The sequence below is a fragment of the Mastomys coucha genome, unplaced genomic scaffold (assembly GCF_008632895.1).
Source record: "Mastomys coucha isolate ucsf_1 unplaced genomic scaffold, UCSF_Mcou_1 pScaffold21, whole genome shotgun sequence".
NCBI lineage: Eukaryota > Metazoa > Chordata > Mammalia > Rodentia > Muridae > Mastomys > Mastomys coucha.
This window is the reverse complement of record NW_022196904.1, coordinates 190569816-190586276: the sequence shown is the minus strand read 5'-3', so window position 1 is coordinate 190586276 and position 16461 is coordinate 190569816. Positions and strand designations below refer to the sequence as shown.

At 41.6% G+C, this 16461-nt stretch overlaps 1 protein-coding gene across 2 annotated transcripts in view; it reads left to right on the top strand.

Moving 5' to 3' along the window:
- Positions 1-16461, top strand: part of Shtn1 (shootin 1) — a 104467-nt gene that overhangs the window by 48850 nt on the left and 39156 nt on the right. For both annotated transcript variants that reach the window (XM_031390849.1, XM_031390850.1), the window contains exons 9-11: positions 5946-6092; positions 9144-9297; positions 12603-12702. In XM_031390849.1, coding sequence (XP_031246709.1) covers positions 5946-6092; positions 9144-9297; positions 12603-12702 — 401 coding nt within the window. The remainder of the gene's footprint in view (positions 1-5945; positions 6093-9143; positions 9298-12602; positions 12703-16461) is intronic.

The following is a 16461-nucleotide window of genomic DNA, read 5'->3' as shown; positions in this document are numbered from 1 at the left end:
TCGTGACTTTAAGTCTACTGACATTCATGGGGAAGACATGGGTTGAGGTTTGCTAGGTCTGTCACTGTACACAACCTCCGAGCCATCCTGGTCCTCTCAAAGCTTCACTTCCCCTGTCCATAAAGTAGAGGTCCTAGTAAATGGAATCAGGGAGATTTTAGAATGCAATAGACCATGTGTGTGCGTGTATGTGCATGCACATAGATGGTGGGGATCAATATCAGGGGTCTTTCTCAGTCACTGTCTACAGCGTCTCTGACTTAACACAGGGATTGCTCATATGGTAGGCTAGCTGACCAGTGAGTTCCTAGAATCCACTTGTCTGCTTTTCCAGCTCTGAGATTATGAGCATTTGCCACTGTGCTCCCAATTTTTGCAGGGGTTCTGGGGAATTGAACTTGATTCTTCCTACTTGCACAGCAAAATGCTTTATAAATTGAACCATCCTCTCAGCTGAAATGGAGTAACTTTTGAGAGTACTTTGTAGGCAATAAAATGCTACGTAGGGGAAACGCTTTTCATGGAGAGACCTACAACATGTGGTGACTGGCCATCTTGAGTGCAGATGTCTAACAGATAGCCTTGAGAATCCAGGCTGTGTGACCCTGTCATCTTAGATGACGGTGTCCTAGTATGTGCCTTTCTCTCCTGACCACCGTCTGGTGCTCTCATTCTGTGAGTTGATTCTTTCATCGCTAATGGAACATTGCCATGTTGTATACCATGGACAAGCTTTGAGCTTCTCTGCTTCCACCTGACCTTGTTGACATGCGAGTATTGGGTATTTCGGGGCTCTGGAGCTGGTTTCCAGGGGAATGACCTGTCACCAGGTAGCTGAACTCAAACATCAAGCTTCACTGAGCGTCTCTATTGGAATTTTGAGCCTGAGTGTGAAGAACCTTGTGTTGAGGAAGGCTGCTAAGGAGCTGAAAGTGTTCCAGGAAGAGGTTTCCAGGGGGAGAACAAAGACAGCATGTTGCAAGAATGACATTTGAAAATTGGATTGTTTCTGTTTTGTTATTATATTATATTTATTATATTTTTTGTTTTGTGTTTTTGTGCCTAAGCATAGCTAAGCTAGCATTGACCTCCACAGAAGGTCTAATCTAGGCTTCTCTGATTTGAAATAATTGTGATTAATTTTATTCAGAGAGTTTGAGGGAAGGCAGATGAATATTGTTCTCTGTTGACTTATAAGAAAGGAAAAAGAGTTGAAGTGTATTCAAGCCCTCTGGAACAAAATCTGTGTGATTATAAATGGTGTGGGTAAATTGACCATGGGGAGGATAGGTGGTGAAGTCATGGATTTTAGGTTGATTGAAGGTGACCCGAATGGCAGGGTCTTACCAAGACATTTTCATTTCCTGCATGTTGTTTGCATAATGATGTCAGAATACAAAGTACAAAGCAGCTCAGAGGACAAATTGGAGGGCTCCATAGTGGCAAAGAAGACAGAAGTAGTAGGGAAGCAGGCAAGTGAAGGATTTCCACAGGGTCGGCTGACCAGGCAGGAGCCCTTGGGATGCGGGGACAGTGCAGGCACGGTGCTGAACCAGCATGAGGAGGAGAAGGTGGCCTGGGAGGCCTCTGGGACTGGCAACATGAGTGTGTGCAGCAGTGCTCGACATCCCGATTTAAACTCCTTCCTGAGATTTAAACTTTCATTTCTGAGAAGGAAGTCTCGGGCTTTGACACATGACTACCGCTAAGGGTATGAGACTTGTTTCACAGGAGGCTGGCTCACTGTTGCATGTTGTATCCAGCACCGGATTGGTACAAGAGGCAGCTGTATGTTGAAGATGAGGAGCTTACCATCCACAGTTTTAGAAATAAGCATCCAGGTTTACTTGTTTTATGAATTTAATTGCAACAGGAATTCATGTGCTTATTTAAAAAACACACAGCTACTTCTAAACACATAAAACAGAAACTGAGAACTTCCTTCTTTTTGTATTCTTTTATTTAAAACAAAACCAAAGCCTGTTCCTTCTTCACAAGAGAAGTGAGTTGTGTCCAGAGCCGTGTTCTTAAATTTTTCATCTACATATTAACTTTTTTTTTTTTTAGAAAAATTTACTTATTTATGGTATGAATATGTGATTGTGTTTTTTTGTGTTCTCTATGGTATGTGTATGTGATTGTGTGTATTGTATGCGTTCTCTATGGTGTGTATATGTGATTGTGTATTGTATATGTTCTCTGTGGTGTGTGTATGTGATTGTGTATATGGTATGTATATGTGACTGTGTTGTGTGTGCTCTCTATGATGTGTGTATATATGATTGTGTGTGTTATGTGTGTGTCCTCTATGGTATGTATATGTGATTGTGTATGTTGTATATGTTTTCTATGGTGTATGTACGTGATTGTGTGTGTGGTATGTATGTGTGACTGTGTTGTGTGTTCTCTCTATGATGTGTGTATATGATTGTGTATGTTGTGTGTCCTCTACGGTATGTATATATGATTGCGTGTGTTGTGTGTGCTCTCTATGATGTGTATATGTGATTGTGTGTGTTGTGTGTCCTCTATGGTATGAGTATGTGATTGTGTGTGTTGTGTGTGCTCTCTATGATGTGTATATGTGATTGTGTGTGTTGTGTGTCCTCTATGGTATGTATATGTGATTGCGTGTGTTGTGTGTGCTCTCTATGATGTGTATATGTGATTGTGTGTGTTGTGTGTCCTCTATGGTATGAGTATGTGATTGTGTGTGTTGTGTGTGCTCTCTATGATGTGTATATGTGATTGTGTGTGTTGTGTGTCCTCTATGGTATGTGTATATGATTGTGTGTGTTGTGTGTGTCCTCTCCCTCCACTCCCATGGGCTCTAGGGCTTGAACTCAACTCTTCTGGCTCATACAGCCAGCCACCACTTTCACTGAGCCATCTTCCCAACCATATTTTAAAGTTTTCATGCAATTTTTTTATACTTTTCAATGTGTTTTTCTTGCCATTCAGTTTCTTTCCTGAGTAATTTGTACAATGTTGGAGTATTGCTGTGAATTCTGTATTAGCATAAGTTTTTTGTTCTTACTCTTATCCTTCAAAAAGACATGTGAGGTTTCTTAGAATTTCTGAGACCCATGGTGTTCTTCCTCTGGTAAGAGACCACTCTCTGACTCTAATTGAGGCATTCCTGCCAAAGCAAAACCAGACTCATTAGTGTTTGGTGAGAGAACGTTCTAATGGAGGACTCACTTAGCTAGAACTTTAGCACTTTATTTAAAGTTTGGGGGAAGGTAGCTTTTGGCTTTGTTTTCTCTCTCAAGATAGTCCCGTGTAGCCCAGGCTGTCATCAGACTTGATAGGTAGCTGAAGATAACCTTGAAACCCTCCTGATCTACTTGTCTCTTTCTCCAACTATTGGGATTACAGACATGTGCTGTTGTCCCCAGCTTTTGTGGTACCAGGGATTGAACCCAAGACTCTCCATACACTAGGAAAGCACTCTACTAACTAGGTTACTGCTGGTCAGGGCGTGTTACAGGGGGTTTTGAGGAAGAAATTCATACCAGGAGGATTTTCCAGACGTATTTTTACTTGTTTGTCTTCAAAGTGCCACAGTCAAGGTCCTTTGTCCTTGTGTGGTGTTGAGCAAGTTTTCCAGAATGTTCCTCTTTCCCAAGAAAGCAGATCCTGGAGAGTCATGGAGTAAGGATGGTACAATGCCATGGCACAACTCAGAGTGACAGGGATGGGTGTCCCTGCTTGATCTTCCAACTCTGAGACTGTAGCTGCTTTGCCAGAACACATGTAGTAGAAAAGAACCTGGAGCTTTGCTTCAGCCACCCTTTGTGATGACTCCTGAGGTATTGAGATGCTGGAGAGGGAGACTAGCTAGTTACATTTTAATAGAGGGGGAAAATGTATCAAAATTATTGTAATAATGTAACTAAAATAGTTCATTTCAGCTAGACCTTGCTCAAATATTCAAGACACTGTGTCAATCTTTAATAATTACCCTGCTTGTTAGAGGCTGAGTCTCCTATGCAGAATGCCTTGGCTTATGCCCATGTGGCTGTCTCTGTGCCTTTAACTCTTCCAAAGAAGATGTGACACTGAAGGAGTGTGGATTCCATGTACTCTGCAGAATTGTGTTCCAAAAGGCTGGAGAGATGGCTCAGCAATTAAGAGCATTTTCTACTCTTCCGGAGAACTTGAGTTCAGTTCCCATAACCTACATCAGGTGTCTCAGAGCAACCAGTGTGACTTTAGCCCCAAAGAAATATTACCCCTTTTTGTCCTGTGCAGATACCCTCATAGACATATACATGCACACACAGAGACACACTTGCACACATAAATAATAAGAATAAATCTTTAAAAATCATGTGTTCTACCTGTTTTGAGCTGGTGTGTATCTTAATTTTGCATTGCACTGTAGCTGCTTCCTCAGCTTTTCAGACTCTGTTAAGGAAAAGAATGAACGCTCAGTCATTGTGTGTGTGTGTGCAGGGGCCGTGGTACATGTGTGCAGCTCATACATGTTTGGAGGCCAGAGGTCAACACTGGGTGTGTTTCTACCTTGGTTTTTGAGACAAGGTTTTGAGACAAGGTTTTTGAGACAGGGTCTCTCATTGAACCTGGAACTCACTGATTGGCTGGACTGACTGGCCACCAACCGGAGGTTTCCCATTGTCTCCCTCCATCACCACAGTTACAGATTTGTGAGAATATGCCCAGCTTTTATTGTGTACTCAAGTTCTCAAGCTCGTGCTTCCAGGTGGAGGTACCCCCTACCCCTAACCCGCTTCTAGCCATTTTTTCTCCTTCTGGGAAGATATACTGGGAAGAAAACATGTTGTATGTGCATGCATGTGGGTATGTGTGCCTCTGTGTACATGTCTGTGCATGTGTGTTGTGTACACATGTGTGTTATATAATTCGTGGTGAGTTTGACTGACTGGGACTAAGCTTGCAGACTGTGTAAATCACTATAGTCCTAGTCTTATAACACGGAGGTTTGTAGACATTTTTATTTTATACTGAGTGACATTTACTTACTTTCATGTTATGCAGCAGATGAAGTTGCATGTGTACTCTACGGCGAGCTATCTTACTGTGCACACCTTACATACAGTTAAGCTACAATGTCAATATAAGATGCCAGTAAGATCCCGACAGTGTAACACTTTGCTGGTCAGAGACTTCTAGCCTGTGAAATAGCTCATGCTTTGAATTATCCACCATCCCGCTTGGTGTGGCGGTGGAGAAAATAAATAACAGACAAATAGAAAATAATGCTGCTGTCAATTGTGTCAACATGGGAGAATTAGCAGAGTCCCGTTCATAAGCAACTCGATATAGATGTTAATATTGTCTCCTCTCCTTGGACGTCCTCTTGTGAACCGGGGGAAACTAACTGGACTAAAACAGTCTAATAAAGAGCAGAGGAGGTGAGTCAGGTGATCAAGAGGTCTGGCTTGCAAATGAGCCTAAACTCTGATCTTGATACTTGAGCATCCTTGGGGATCCTTGTTCTCCCTGAGCCTTGGCTTCTTTATCAGGACAATGTGATGGTCATGGTACCTATTTAGCGATGTTAACCACATGCAGGGTAATGTCTGCCATGTTGTACAGTGGTTAGTGAAGGTTTCCTAGTCATAGTGGAGAAGGTGGCTGAGAGTGAAGCATAAAGAGAACCTTTGGGGCATCGCTGGCACAGACATGCCACTTTTAGCATTGATGTATTTGAAGCCAGTAGGAGAGCATTTAAAATTGAGGGGTAGAACTGGATTGTTGTATCCACACCTTGCTTGGGGTAACGACATGGGTCCTGAAGTTCATGGGAAGTCGGGGACTGCGTCGTAGCTGCTCCAGGAGCTCCTGCCTCAGACATTTCCTTCAGTGCCCTCAAGAGCCCCACCCACTGCCATTCAAGCTACACTGGGGAGCTGCATGGGCTGAGTTGGTATGTACACTTTTGTAATTGACTTTCACAGATGTTCATTGAACAAAACAAGCTGAAGAGACAAAGCCACCTTCTGCTGCAGAGCTCCCTTCCTGACCAGCAGCTTCTGAAAGCTTTAGATGAAAACTCAAAACTTATCCAGCAGCTTGAAGAAGAGAGGATCCAGCATCAGCAAAAGGTAACTGATTTTATTCTGCAGCTGTAGACACACACCCACACCCACAACATACATGTACACACATGTACACATAGGCACACACATGTACATATAGGCACACACACTCACATGTATGCACACACCGTACTACACATACCACACACATACATACATATGCATGCATGTATACATGTATATACAACATACATGCACACACACATGTACACACAGGCACACCCACCCACATGCATGCACGCACCACACTACACATATCACACACATACATACACATGCATGCATATACACATGTGTATATAACATACACACATACACACAGGTATACACACCCATATGCGTGCACACACCACACATACAGCTCACTACACATACCACACACACATACACACACACACTGATGTACATCATACACATGCATGTATACACATGTATGTACACAGCAAACATATATGCACGTGTACACACAGGCACACACCACCACATGCATGCAGATACCACACCATACTACACACACACACACACACACACACACACACACACACACACACACCATCTGCGCAATCAGACATTAAAACAAGAGGTGCCACTGTGGCCTTCTAGAGTTTCATATTTTGCCTTGCTTACTAAGTCCTAATCATCTTTGAGAAAACAATAGCTACCAAGTAAATTTCATGTACTGCTCAGCTAAAGTTTATAGCCCACTGATGTGAAGTCTTTAAAATGAGTTTGAAGAAGCAAAGGCAAGGATTGTAGCCTTGAAGTCACTTTGAAAATGGCATGGTTTTTAGAGATGATTGAATACACTTAGGAGAATGTGTTGGTCTCACAGAGCTTGTTGCAGGCACATAGGGCCTTATTCTGAGAAGGAAGGAAAGAAAAACCTGTCAGTAGTAATTGCTTTCTTAGTTACAATTTCTGATGGTGCAGACTCACACAGATATCTCTAGGGCTTCTTAGCTCTTTATTCAGTTTCCAACCAACGCAGCCCAGGTACCCCGTACCCTGTGCCCTTGTGATAGGGAAGGAAAAAGGGAGTAGGTGGCAGAAAGACTCACAGGAGCCACTTCAGAATGATGACATCAATATTTATAGGTCCTCACATCAGAGCAAAGATCCCGATGCATCTCTAGTTTTGTTTTGTTTTGTTTTGTTGGTTTACATCTAGCAGTGAGGTCAGGGTAGATTTCTGCTTCCTCAGTGGGAAGTGTTGGCAGATTTCCAGAAAGCCCCTGCTCCCCAAGGCCAAAGATGAAGAATTTCTTTTTCTTTTCCCATGAGTAGGAATCACCTTTCCAGAAAGAAAGAACGTATGAGTGTGTATGCATATGTACATGTATGTGTATGTGTAAATGTATATGCATGTGTACATGGGTGTGCATGTGTGTTTAGCTTATGTTAAAATCTAACTTTTGGTCCTAAGAAGACAAATTATATTGACTAGTAGATAATGCATGCCCAGAGCTTACTAAATTGAACTGGACTCTAGGGATGAATTGTTTTCTATGTTCTTGCCTGGCAAAGGAGCAGAGGTCATTGTGGGTGGAGCTATAGCCATTGCCATTTCTTATTCTGTCTGTCTTAGTTAGGTTTTACTGCTGTGAACAGAATGAACAAGGAAAGTCTTATAAAGAACAACATATATTTGAGGCTGGCTTACAGGTTCAGAGGTTCAGTCCATTATCATCAAGGTAGGAGTATGGCAGCATCCAGGCAGGCATGGTGCAGGCAGAACTGAGAGCTCTACATCTTCATCTGAAGGCTGCTAGTGGAAGACTGACTTCCAGGCATCTATGGTGAGGGTCTTAAGCCCACACTCCCAGTGGCACACCTACACCAACAAGGCCACACCTCCTAATAGTGCCTTTCCTTGGGCCAAGCACATACAAACCATCACACTGTTCTAATCATTTATTCGGCATACTCTCTACTGTGTGTGGTGTAAAATACCTCCCACCTGAACCGTAACTTAACATAAATTCTCACACAGGTTCAGCACTTGTTTAAACATTTGCATTTACATTTATACAAATAATATCCGTCCCTTTATAGTAAGCAAACTTTCTTTGAAATGTAAAAAATGGTAAAAGAAAATTAAGATTACCTGAGAATCTAAGATATATACTACTTCTGGCCAGCTTTAAACTTTATCATAGTCTTATGACATACAGATGGTTTGTGTCAGTGGAGTTATGGGATGCATGTCCTTCTTTAACCATTTCTAACTGGTCACGTGTCTTCTCACCTAAGTGTGTATTGAATTAGATGGTTTTCTATGGCTGTACACTGTTTTCTCATAGTCTGTGAAACGATAATGTTGGCGAACATTTAGGTTATTCTTAGGTTTTCAAAGGTCTTAGTGAGGCATTTTTGCTTTTGCCTGAGGCTCACTGCTGTTGGTGGTCGGCTAGTTTTTGTGCTAGGGATTGAATCCAGGGCCTAAGCATGTACTAAGCAAGCATTTGAACACTGAGTCACAAATATTGGGACTAGAAAGAGGCCTCACCAGGTAAGAGCTTTTGCTGCTCTTCCAGAGGACCTGGATTCGGTTCCCAGCACCCACATGACAGCTCACAACAGTCTGTAAGTCCAGTTCCAGGGAATCTGATGTCCTCTTCTGTCCTCCAAGGAAACTGCGTGCAAATGGTGCATAAACATAACTGCAGGCAAATACATAAAAAATATCTTTAAAAAGTGCTGTTACTGACCAAAAGGCCTCTCCCTTCTTCCCTATTTCTTCTCCATGAGTCCCAGGGACCTTTTGAAAATGCTTTCAAAAATTTTCTGCTGGAAAGGACTATAGAAATAACACATCTATTTTGAGAAAGTTTTAGATATATTTTACTTTGTCATTCATGTTTTTAAAAATGTTGTTTTAGTTTGTTACTGTAACTGCTCAGGAAAAATGATCAGAAGTGAGATATTGATTTACAAGTACCAGCGTTATCTAGACCCCAGAATCTGTGTGACTTTAAGGTGGATTAGAATCTTCCTCCTCCTCTTTATATTGACAAGGGGAAACATGGCAGTCCTATTCAAGCTGTGCAAAACTTACAGGTCAAAGAGTTAGAGGAGCAGCTAGAGAATGAAGCACTTCACAAGGAGATCCATAGCCTCAGACAACAGCTGGAGCTTCTGGAAGACGACAAGAGGGAGCTGGAGCAGAAATACCAGAGCTCTGAGGAGAAGGCCCGGAACCTGAAGCATTCAGGTGAAAGCCCGAGTCAGCACTTGTGTCTGTCCCTCATGCCCACAGCAGAGTGTGTCTGCAGTTAGTTCTGAAGGCTGTAGGGGAAAATAACCCAAATTTGTTTGTTTGTTTGGGTTACTATATGTGTGTGTGCACACATCTGCATGTGGACACTAGAGACTGACATCAGGAACTGTTCATCTTGTTTTTTCTTTTTAAAATAGTCATTTTTATTTTATGTGTATAAGGGTCTGTGCACCATGTGTGTGCCTGGTATGCATCATATGTGTGTCTGTGGAAACCAGAAGAGGTATAAGATTCCATGAACTGGAATTATTCTGAATCACCATGCGTGTGGTGGAAACCAAACCTGGGCCCTCTGTAAGAGCAGCAAGTGCTTTTAATTGCCAGGATGTCTCCAGGCCTAAATACTGTTGTTCTGTTCTGTTTTGTTTGTTTGTTTTTCCTTTTTTATTGTTGTCATTTTATTTTTTAAGGTGAGATACCTCTCGATAGTGTCTCAGGATCACCAGTAAGCTTGACTTGCTGACCAGAGAGCTCCATAGATCCATCTGTTTCCACTTTCACAGCACTAAGATTGCAAGCATATACCATCATACCCAGCTCTCTTCATAGGCTCTGGGGAGTTGAGTGCAAGTCCTCATGCTTGCTTGCACAGTGAGTGTCACATGGACCGAACAGTCTCCACCAACTTGCTTTTGAAACGTCTTCATTTCTAACTATCACAGTTCAGCAGAATATCCCATTTAACCAAGGGAGTCACAAATACTGCAGCATTCTCTCTCTCTCTCTCTCTCTCTGTCTCTCTCTCTCTCTCTCCCTCCCTCCCTTCCCCCTCCCCGCTCTACCTCCTCTCCCTCTCCCCCTCTTCCTCCACCTCTCCATCTCCCTCCCCCTCCCTGCAGGAACCAAGGCCCAGCAGTGCCAATGGCATGACCCAAACTGTCAGCATCTCTGGGCCTTTAAAAAAGAAGGCTTACTAAGCACTTACTTTGCTTTGTTCATTTTGAAGTGCTTTTCCCAAAAGAATTAAACTCTCCTCTCTTTCTTTTTAAAAGTAATACCCTCATCTTTGGTATTTGTGTCCCCTTCGTTTTGGGGGGTTTAATTATACATATGAAATATTACTTTCTATGCCACACCTAACAATGAAATAGGCAACAATATATATATTAAATGGAAAAACTTTTAAAACACCAGGGATTCTGAAATCAAGGGATTTATTCATTCAGTGCTAGAAGGCTCACAAAAATGTACGAGTTGGATTACTACACAGTTATAAGTCTCTGCAAGAAGGTGGGTAACTTATGATGGGTATATTTCTCTTTATAATAGCCTTAATATTCACTTCACATATTTTCTATTAATTTTATAATAGAATTTTGAAATCTGTACAGAAGAACCATGTTGGCTTTTCTTTTTCTTTTTCTTTTTCTTTTTTTTGAAACATTCAGTGCTTTTTAAATTTTTACAATAAAAGGTGATTACAATTTATTTTTTTAAAAAAATCAATCCAAAATTAAGAAAGTTTCTACTCTCTTTAGTAAGTGTCAGAGTAGCCTCTGGGCAAAGCCATCTTCTTAGTAAATGGAAGTGTTGTTACAGACATCTGAGGTTCTAGTTTGAACTGATTTAGAATCTGCTCTGTTGATAGCCAGGCCTATCAGGGGCACAAGGAGCTACACAGAAGGAGCTAGAACAATGCCTCAGAGTCAAGAGCAGTTGCTGCTCCTGCAGAGGACACTGGTTCAAATCACACCACCTACATCTTGCCTCGTAGGCATCTAGAAGATCTGACACCTTCTTCTGAACTCTGTGGGCACTGGATACACGCAGTGAACATGGATAGATACAGGCAAAACACTCATATACATCAAATAAAATAAATAAATCTGAAAACAAAAGAAACACAGAAGAAAAGAATTCATGCCTTTTTACTGGGTATGGTGGCACGTGAATGTTCCAGCCTGAGGGAGTATGAGTCTGGGTTCTCTTAAAGAACAGGACCAATAGAATGAACATGTGCATGGGATTTATTAGGGGATTTATGCATCTGGATTACAGCCTGTGGTCCAGATGACATAATGATGGCTGCTTCTCTACAGAACAGTCAAGTGGTTTAGTCCAGGAGGCTGGATGTCTCAGCATTCCCAGTCTGGTGCTAGAGTTGGGAGGATTCCCACAGAGCTTCTTCAGGCTGTGTTAGAAACATGAAGATGTAGGTTCTAACATCAGTGCTGCGAGCCTCCATAGATGAGCTTACCAGTGAGAGCAGGGCAAGTAGGCAAAAACCAGAGCTCCCTTCTTCTCTGTTCTTTTACTTGGCTTGTAGATGTAGGCCAGATTTAGGGTGTATCTCCCTGTGTCAGATAGTCAAATAAGCTTAATGTTGACCTTATACACACACACACACACACACACACACACACACACTTTAGTGTGAAGAGTGTAATCCCTAACTCCACACTTTCTGTTTAAGGATCGACAGGGAAAGCATGTGAAGGACTGTGTGGTACCCATCACCTATTAGGCTGTAATATATATTTCTTTCCTTTTGTAGTGTGGTACCAGAGATTAAACCCAGCACTTTGTGCTTGTTAGGCAAGAGCTCTAGAACAGAGCCACACCTCCAGCCCTGTGATACAAACTTACATTGAGCCCCTTAAATTCAAGAACAGTGCTGTGCCCAGCTCTGTGCATCTGTCCATTAACATTGTAACAATGTTACATGTTATGTTATTATTGTAACAATGCCTATGTTATTATGACTTGAAAGAATAAATGGCATTTCTTCAAAAGAGCAAAAAGTCTGTAAGTTACAGGCGTTTAGGAATGTGGATCTAGTTAAAACTCTACGGTTTTCTGTTTTTTAAGGAAATTAAGTATAGGGGAGAAGAATGCAATTACTAAAATGTGTTACAAATGGCATCTTAGTAGTCCTCGGTCTACACTCATTTAAAGTCTAGCATGAATAATTTCTTGATGTTCGAGGACTAATCTCTGTTGTCACCTATACTTCTTCAGCCTATTCAGTTGTTACTCTGCACATGTTAGCCACATTCTTTGCCAGTTGGTTTAACAGATGAAGGCTTCAGTGTTAAGGCTTAGATGTTAGTGATGTTTGTTAGTTAAGGATGAGATGACACAAAGTTGCAAGTCTGTAGTTTCCTCTGGAAATGTCTAAGTGTGCCCCAATCTTAGCACTGAGAGAGGCTGGGTTTTTCTGTTACTTGCATGAACAGTGTATAGTAAAGAGTATGGAGTCATTTATCTCAGCTCTCTCTGAATGCTTGCTCCCTGTACAGTGGACGAACTCCAGAAGCGAGTGAACCAGTCGGAGAATTCGGTGCCTCCCCCGCCTCCTCCTCCTCCACCTCTTCCCCCTCCGCCTCCCAATCCTATCCGGTAAGTGCCATTGAGGACCTTTCCAGTACTGATTGATGACCTTCCTGATGCCGTTGTCATTCCATGTCCTTGACCCTGCTAATCACCATAGTCTGTTTTGTTTTGGTTCTTTACTGAGACAGTCTATGTACCCCAGGCTGGTTTTGAACTCACTCTATAGCTGATGATGACCTAGGATGACCTTGAATTCAATCCTCTTACATCTGCCTCCTAGTTTGGGGATTATAGACACGTGCCATCAAGCCCAGCTTCTGCAGTACAGGGAATCAAACCCAGAGATTCAAGCATGCTAGGCAGATGTTCCACTAGCTCAGTTATGTCCTCAGCCCTGTCTTTCTGATACCAGCTTAGGTTGTATCGTTAGGGAGACAGTAGACGGCAGAAAGGAACATGTCCTAAAGACCAATGCTTTTCCTGCTTCTTGTATATCCTTGGGTTTTAAAATAACCTTTCAAAGAAATCCTCTGGACCCACATATCCCCTTGTGAGAATTCAGTGGTAATGTTCCAAACTCAAAGTAGGTATTTATCTTTCAACTCAAGATACTTCAGATTTTAAAATTCCACCCCTAGCAGTAGGATTTCCTTCACTGGTAAGACCAAGGAATTTTGAGGGCATCCAAACTGTTTTACTCTTTCCCTCTCATAATTTGAAGGCTCTAGTTTATACATTTGTTAAAAGTCATAAAGTAAAACCTAAAGCTACTAATTGTTGTAAACTAGTGATTAATCTAAAAGTACTAAATATCTCTTATCCTAGTCTTGATACTTAGGCCTTTTGTAATTCTGAAAGTAGAACTTTCCACAAGAAAAATTATTGTTTAAGATCTTGTCGAAGGACTCCTGTATGCAGGCAGGAGTTCTCTTCTTTCTGAAGCCTGGCAGGTTTTCATCATTACCTCTGCCTGACGTACATTCTCGAGAGACTTTGCCTTCTTGGTGATTCTACCCACCAGCATCCAGAATTAGAGGAGTCAGGCTACTTATCCTGATGACTGCCTACCTCCTCATGAGGTTAGTTAGCTGCCTTCGTATAATTTATTCTTGAACAAATGGCATTTAAACTTCTGCTGGATGTTTTAGCTTTCATTAACTCATGTGATTTGTTTAATCCTTTCACACAGAGAAGCCCTTTATTCCTGCTTTGCACCTTAGCTGATCCAGCTGAATAGAATGTGTAGCGTGTTCCTCCCACACGACTATGGAAATGGGACTCTGCTTTTGAAAAAGGGTCTCATTACTTTTCCTTGCCGAGTTGGGTATGACATAATCTACTTTAAGCCATTGAAGTAGTTGAGGTTAAATAATCTTTACAAGTGATCAAGTCCAAGAGTCAATTGAAAGAATTTCAGGTATTTTAAATTCTCTCTCTCCTGGGTAGCTAAACCCATAGGAGATATTCCAAAGGTGACATTTAAAATGGGAAATTCGTCACTCTGATCTTTCTCCCAGGTCTAGAATTTTGAGCTGATAAGAAAGGTCACTTCTATGAGAAGGGAGGACTATTAAAAAGCAATTACAGTCTTGCCGTCGGCCTTTGATTTTTAGCCTTAGAAATGCCGAGAGCCCCTAGAATTTAAAGTGTAATCAAAATAGAGTTTCCTCTACAGAAGTCTTTACAGTTATACTGAGAAGTGAATATAAGAATCAAGACTATATATGCCTCAACCACTGACTCTTTTGTAAGACCCCTAAAAGAAAATTTTCCTTGAATAATATGAATAACTTTTAAGATAGATTTAAATAGTATGGGATATAACTTTTCAGAAAAAACTGTGAAAAGTACTTTCTTGTCAAAGATATTTTTGCATATGTATTGAGCTCTCAAGGGTACTAAACCCACCCATGGTTTCCAACATTGTTCTTGAGCCATTTCTTTTATCCCGATATAGATCATGGATAGAGTGACCATGGTAGGAATAGGGAAGGGACTTAGACCATCACTTCCTCAGTAGCTTTCTGGCTTCCCTGAGTCTCCTCCAGCTCCTTTGACCTAGAGAACAGATACCTTAGAGGAAAAAGGAAGGTGTGGGTGGGTCGTGTTGTAATTGAAGGACTGTAGGACAGGTCTCATGGGCAGAGGAGTGTAGGATAGGGGTGGGTCTTCCAGCATGAACGAGCCCACAGGATGGATATGTAGACAAAGAAGTGTGTGAACACAGGGATACTTCTAAGAAACAGGTTGACTGTTTCATTACATGTACACCATACTTGCACAAACTAAGACGGCTCTGTTCTTACTAGGCAATGTTCTCTTCTGAGACCACTATTATATATGTGGCCTCTTGTTGACTGAGCAGTGACATGTGACTCTATAGATTCATCCCAGAGAATTGACTCCTGTGATTATAGAGAGCTAATAAGTCCCAAGACCAGTAGGGCAAGTTGGCAAGCTGAGTACCTAGAACATCTGCTAGGTGTTCTTCAAGGCTGAGTCCAAAGTCTGAGAACCTGTGGTAGAGCACTACTCTGAAGGTTGGCAAATTTGAAATCCAGGAGGCTGTGGTGTAGTGATCTAGGTTCAAAAGCAGAAAAAAATACTGTTCCTGTTTGTTATAAAGCAGAAGAGATTCTTTCTCATTGGTAACAAAAGCTGCCAATCTTTGTTCAACTCAGGCTTTCAGTGATTGGGTGAGGCCAACATCTGGGAGGGCAATATGCCTCTCTCAGACTACTAGGTTAATTGGGAGTAGGTGGGGGAGTGAAAGCTTGGATTGTTGGTCCAATCAGTTCACCTAATGAGTGGTTCCCGCCCTAGATACTTTCTTTGTAATATAAGTTCTCTCTTGATAGTCTGTCATTTTTCAATATTGTAGATTCTCCTCTGAGTGCCTCTCATTCCCAGCTTCAGCTTCAACATTACACTAACATTTTTCGCATCCACTTAGGTGGATGGGCGATAAAGAACATGTGCTCTTATTTCATATATGCAAATATATGCAAATAGTCCTAGCAATACAAACAAATCTGTTTGGTCACCTCAGTGTAGAATAACGTCTAGTGTACCAGATATAAGGTTGTTAAAGAGTGTGATATCAAATGAGACTGCTATTACTTCTGGCTGGTGAAGACCTTCCCGTGCACCATGGCATGGGCTCACAAGTGGACATTGAATCCTCTTGGGGGAAAAAAATAAAAACCAGTACTTTATTCCTTCTAATACCGGAGATTAAAAATATGATATTTTAAAGTCAAAATTCCATGCAAACTAGAAAGCATAATTTAAGAAAAAAATAGTTCTATTTGGGATCTTAATGAGCCCACAGAAAATAAAATAGACGGGGTCTGACGTCCGGTAGTAGGATCAAGACTGTCAAGCAGGAAGTGGTTGTGAGGCTTTGGCTGTGCTTCGTGCGGAGATTGCCCAGGTACCTGGTAATTTTAAGGAAAGGCAACTCAAAAGAAGATTAATTAATATAGCCAAATGCTGAAGTAAAAAAAAATTTTTTTTAAAAATTGAGTAACTAAGAAACTCAGCTGGGGATGTGGCTGAGTGTAGATGAGTCATGAACATGTGAGGTCTGGGTTAGATTCCCAGCACTATAGACAAACAGCAAATGGGGCTGTCTTCTGAGCAGGGCTTCATTGTGTGGCCATTCATCCCTTTCCTACATGCTCGCTTGTGGTCAGCCTCTTGGGTCACCTTCCTTAGAGCTTTATTTGTTAGAATTTGCCACACGGGGCATTAATAACAAAGTTGAAAAAAATTAAAACATTTTTGGAAAATCTTATTTTTTTAGTGTGTGTGGGGGTGTATGTG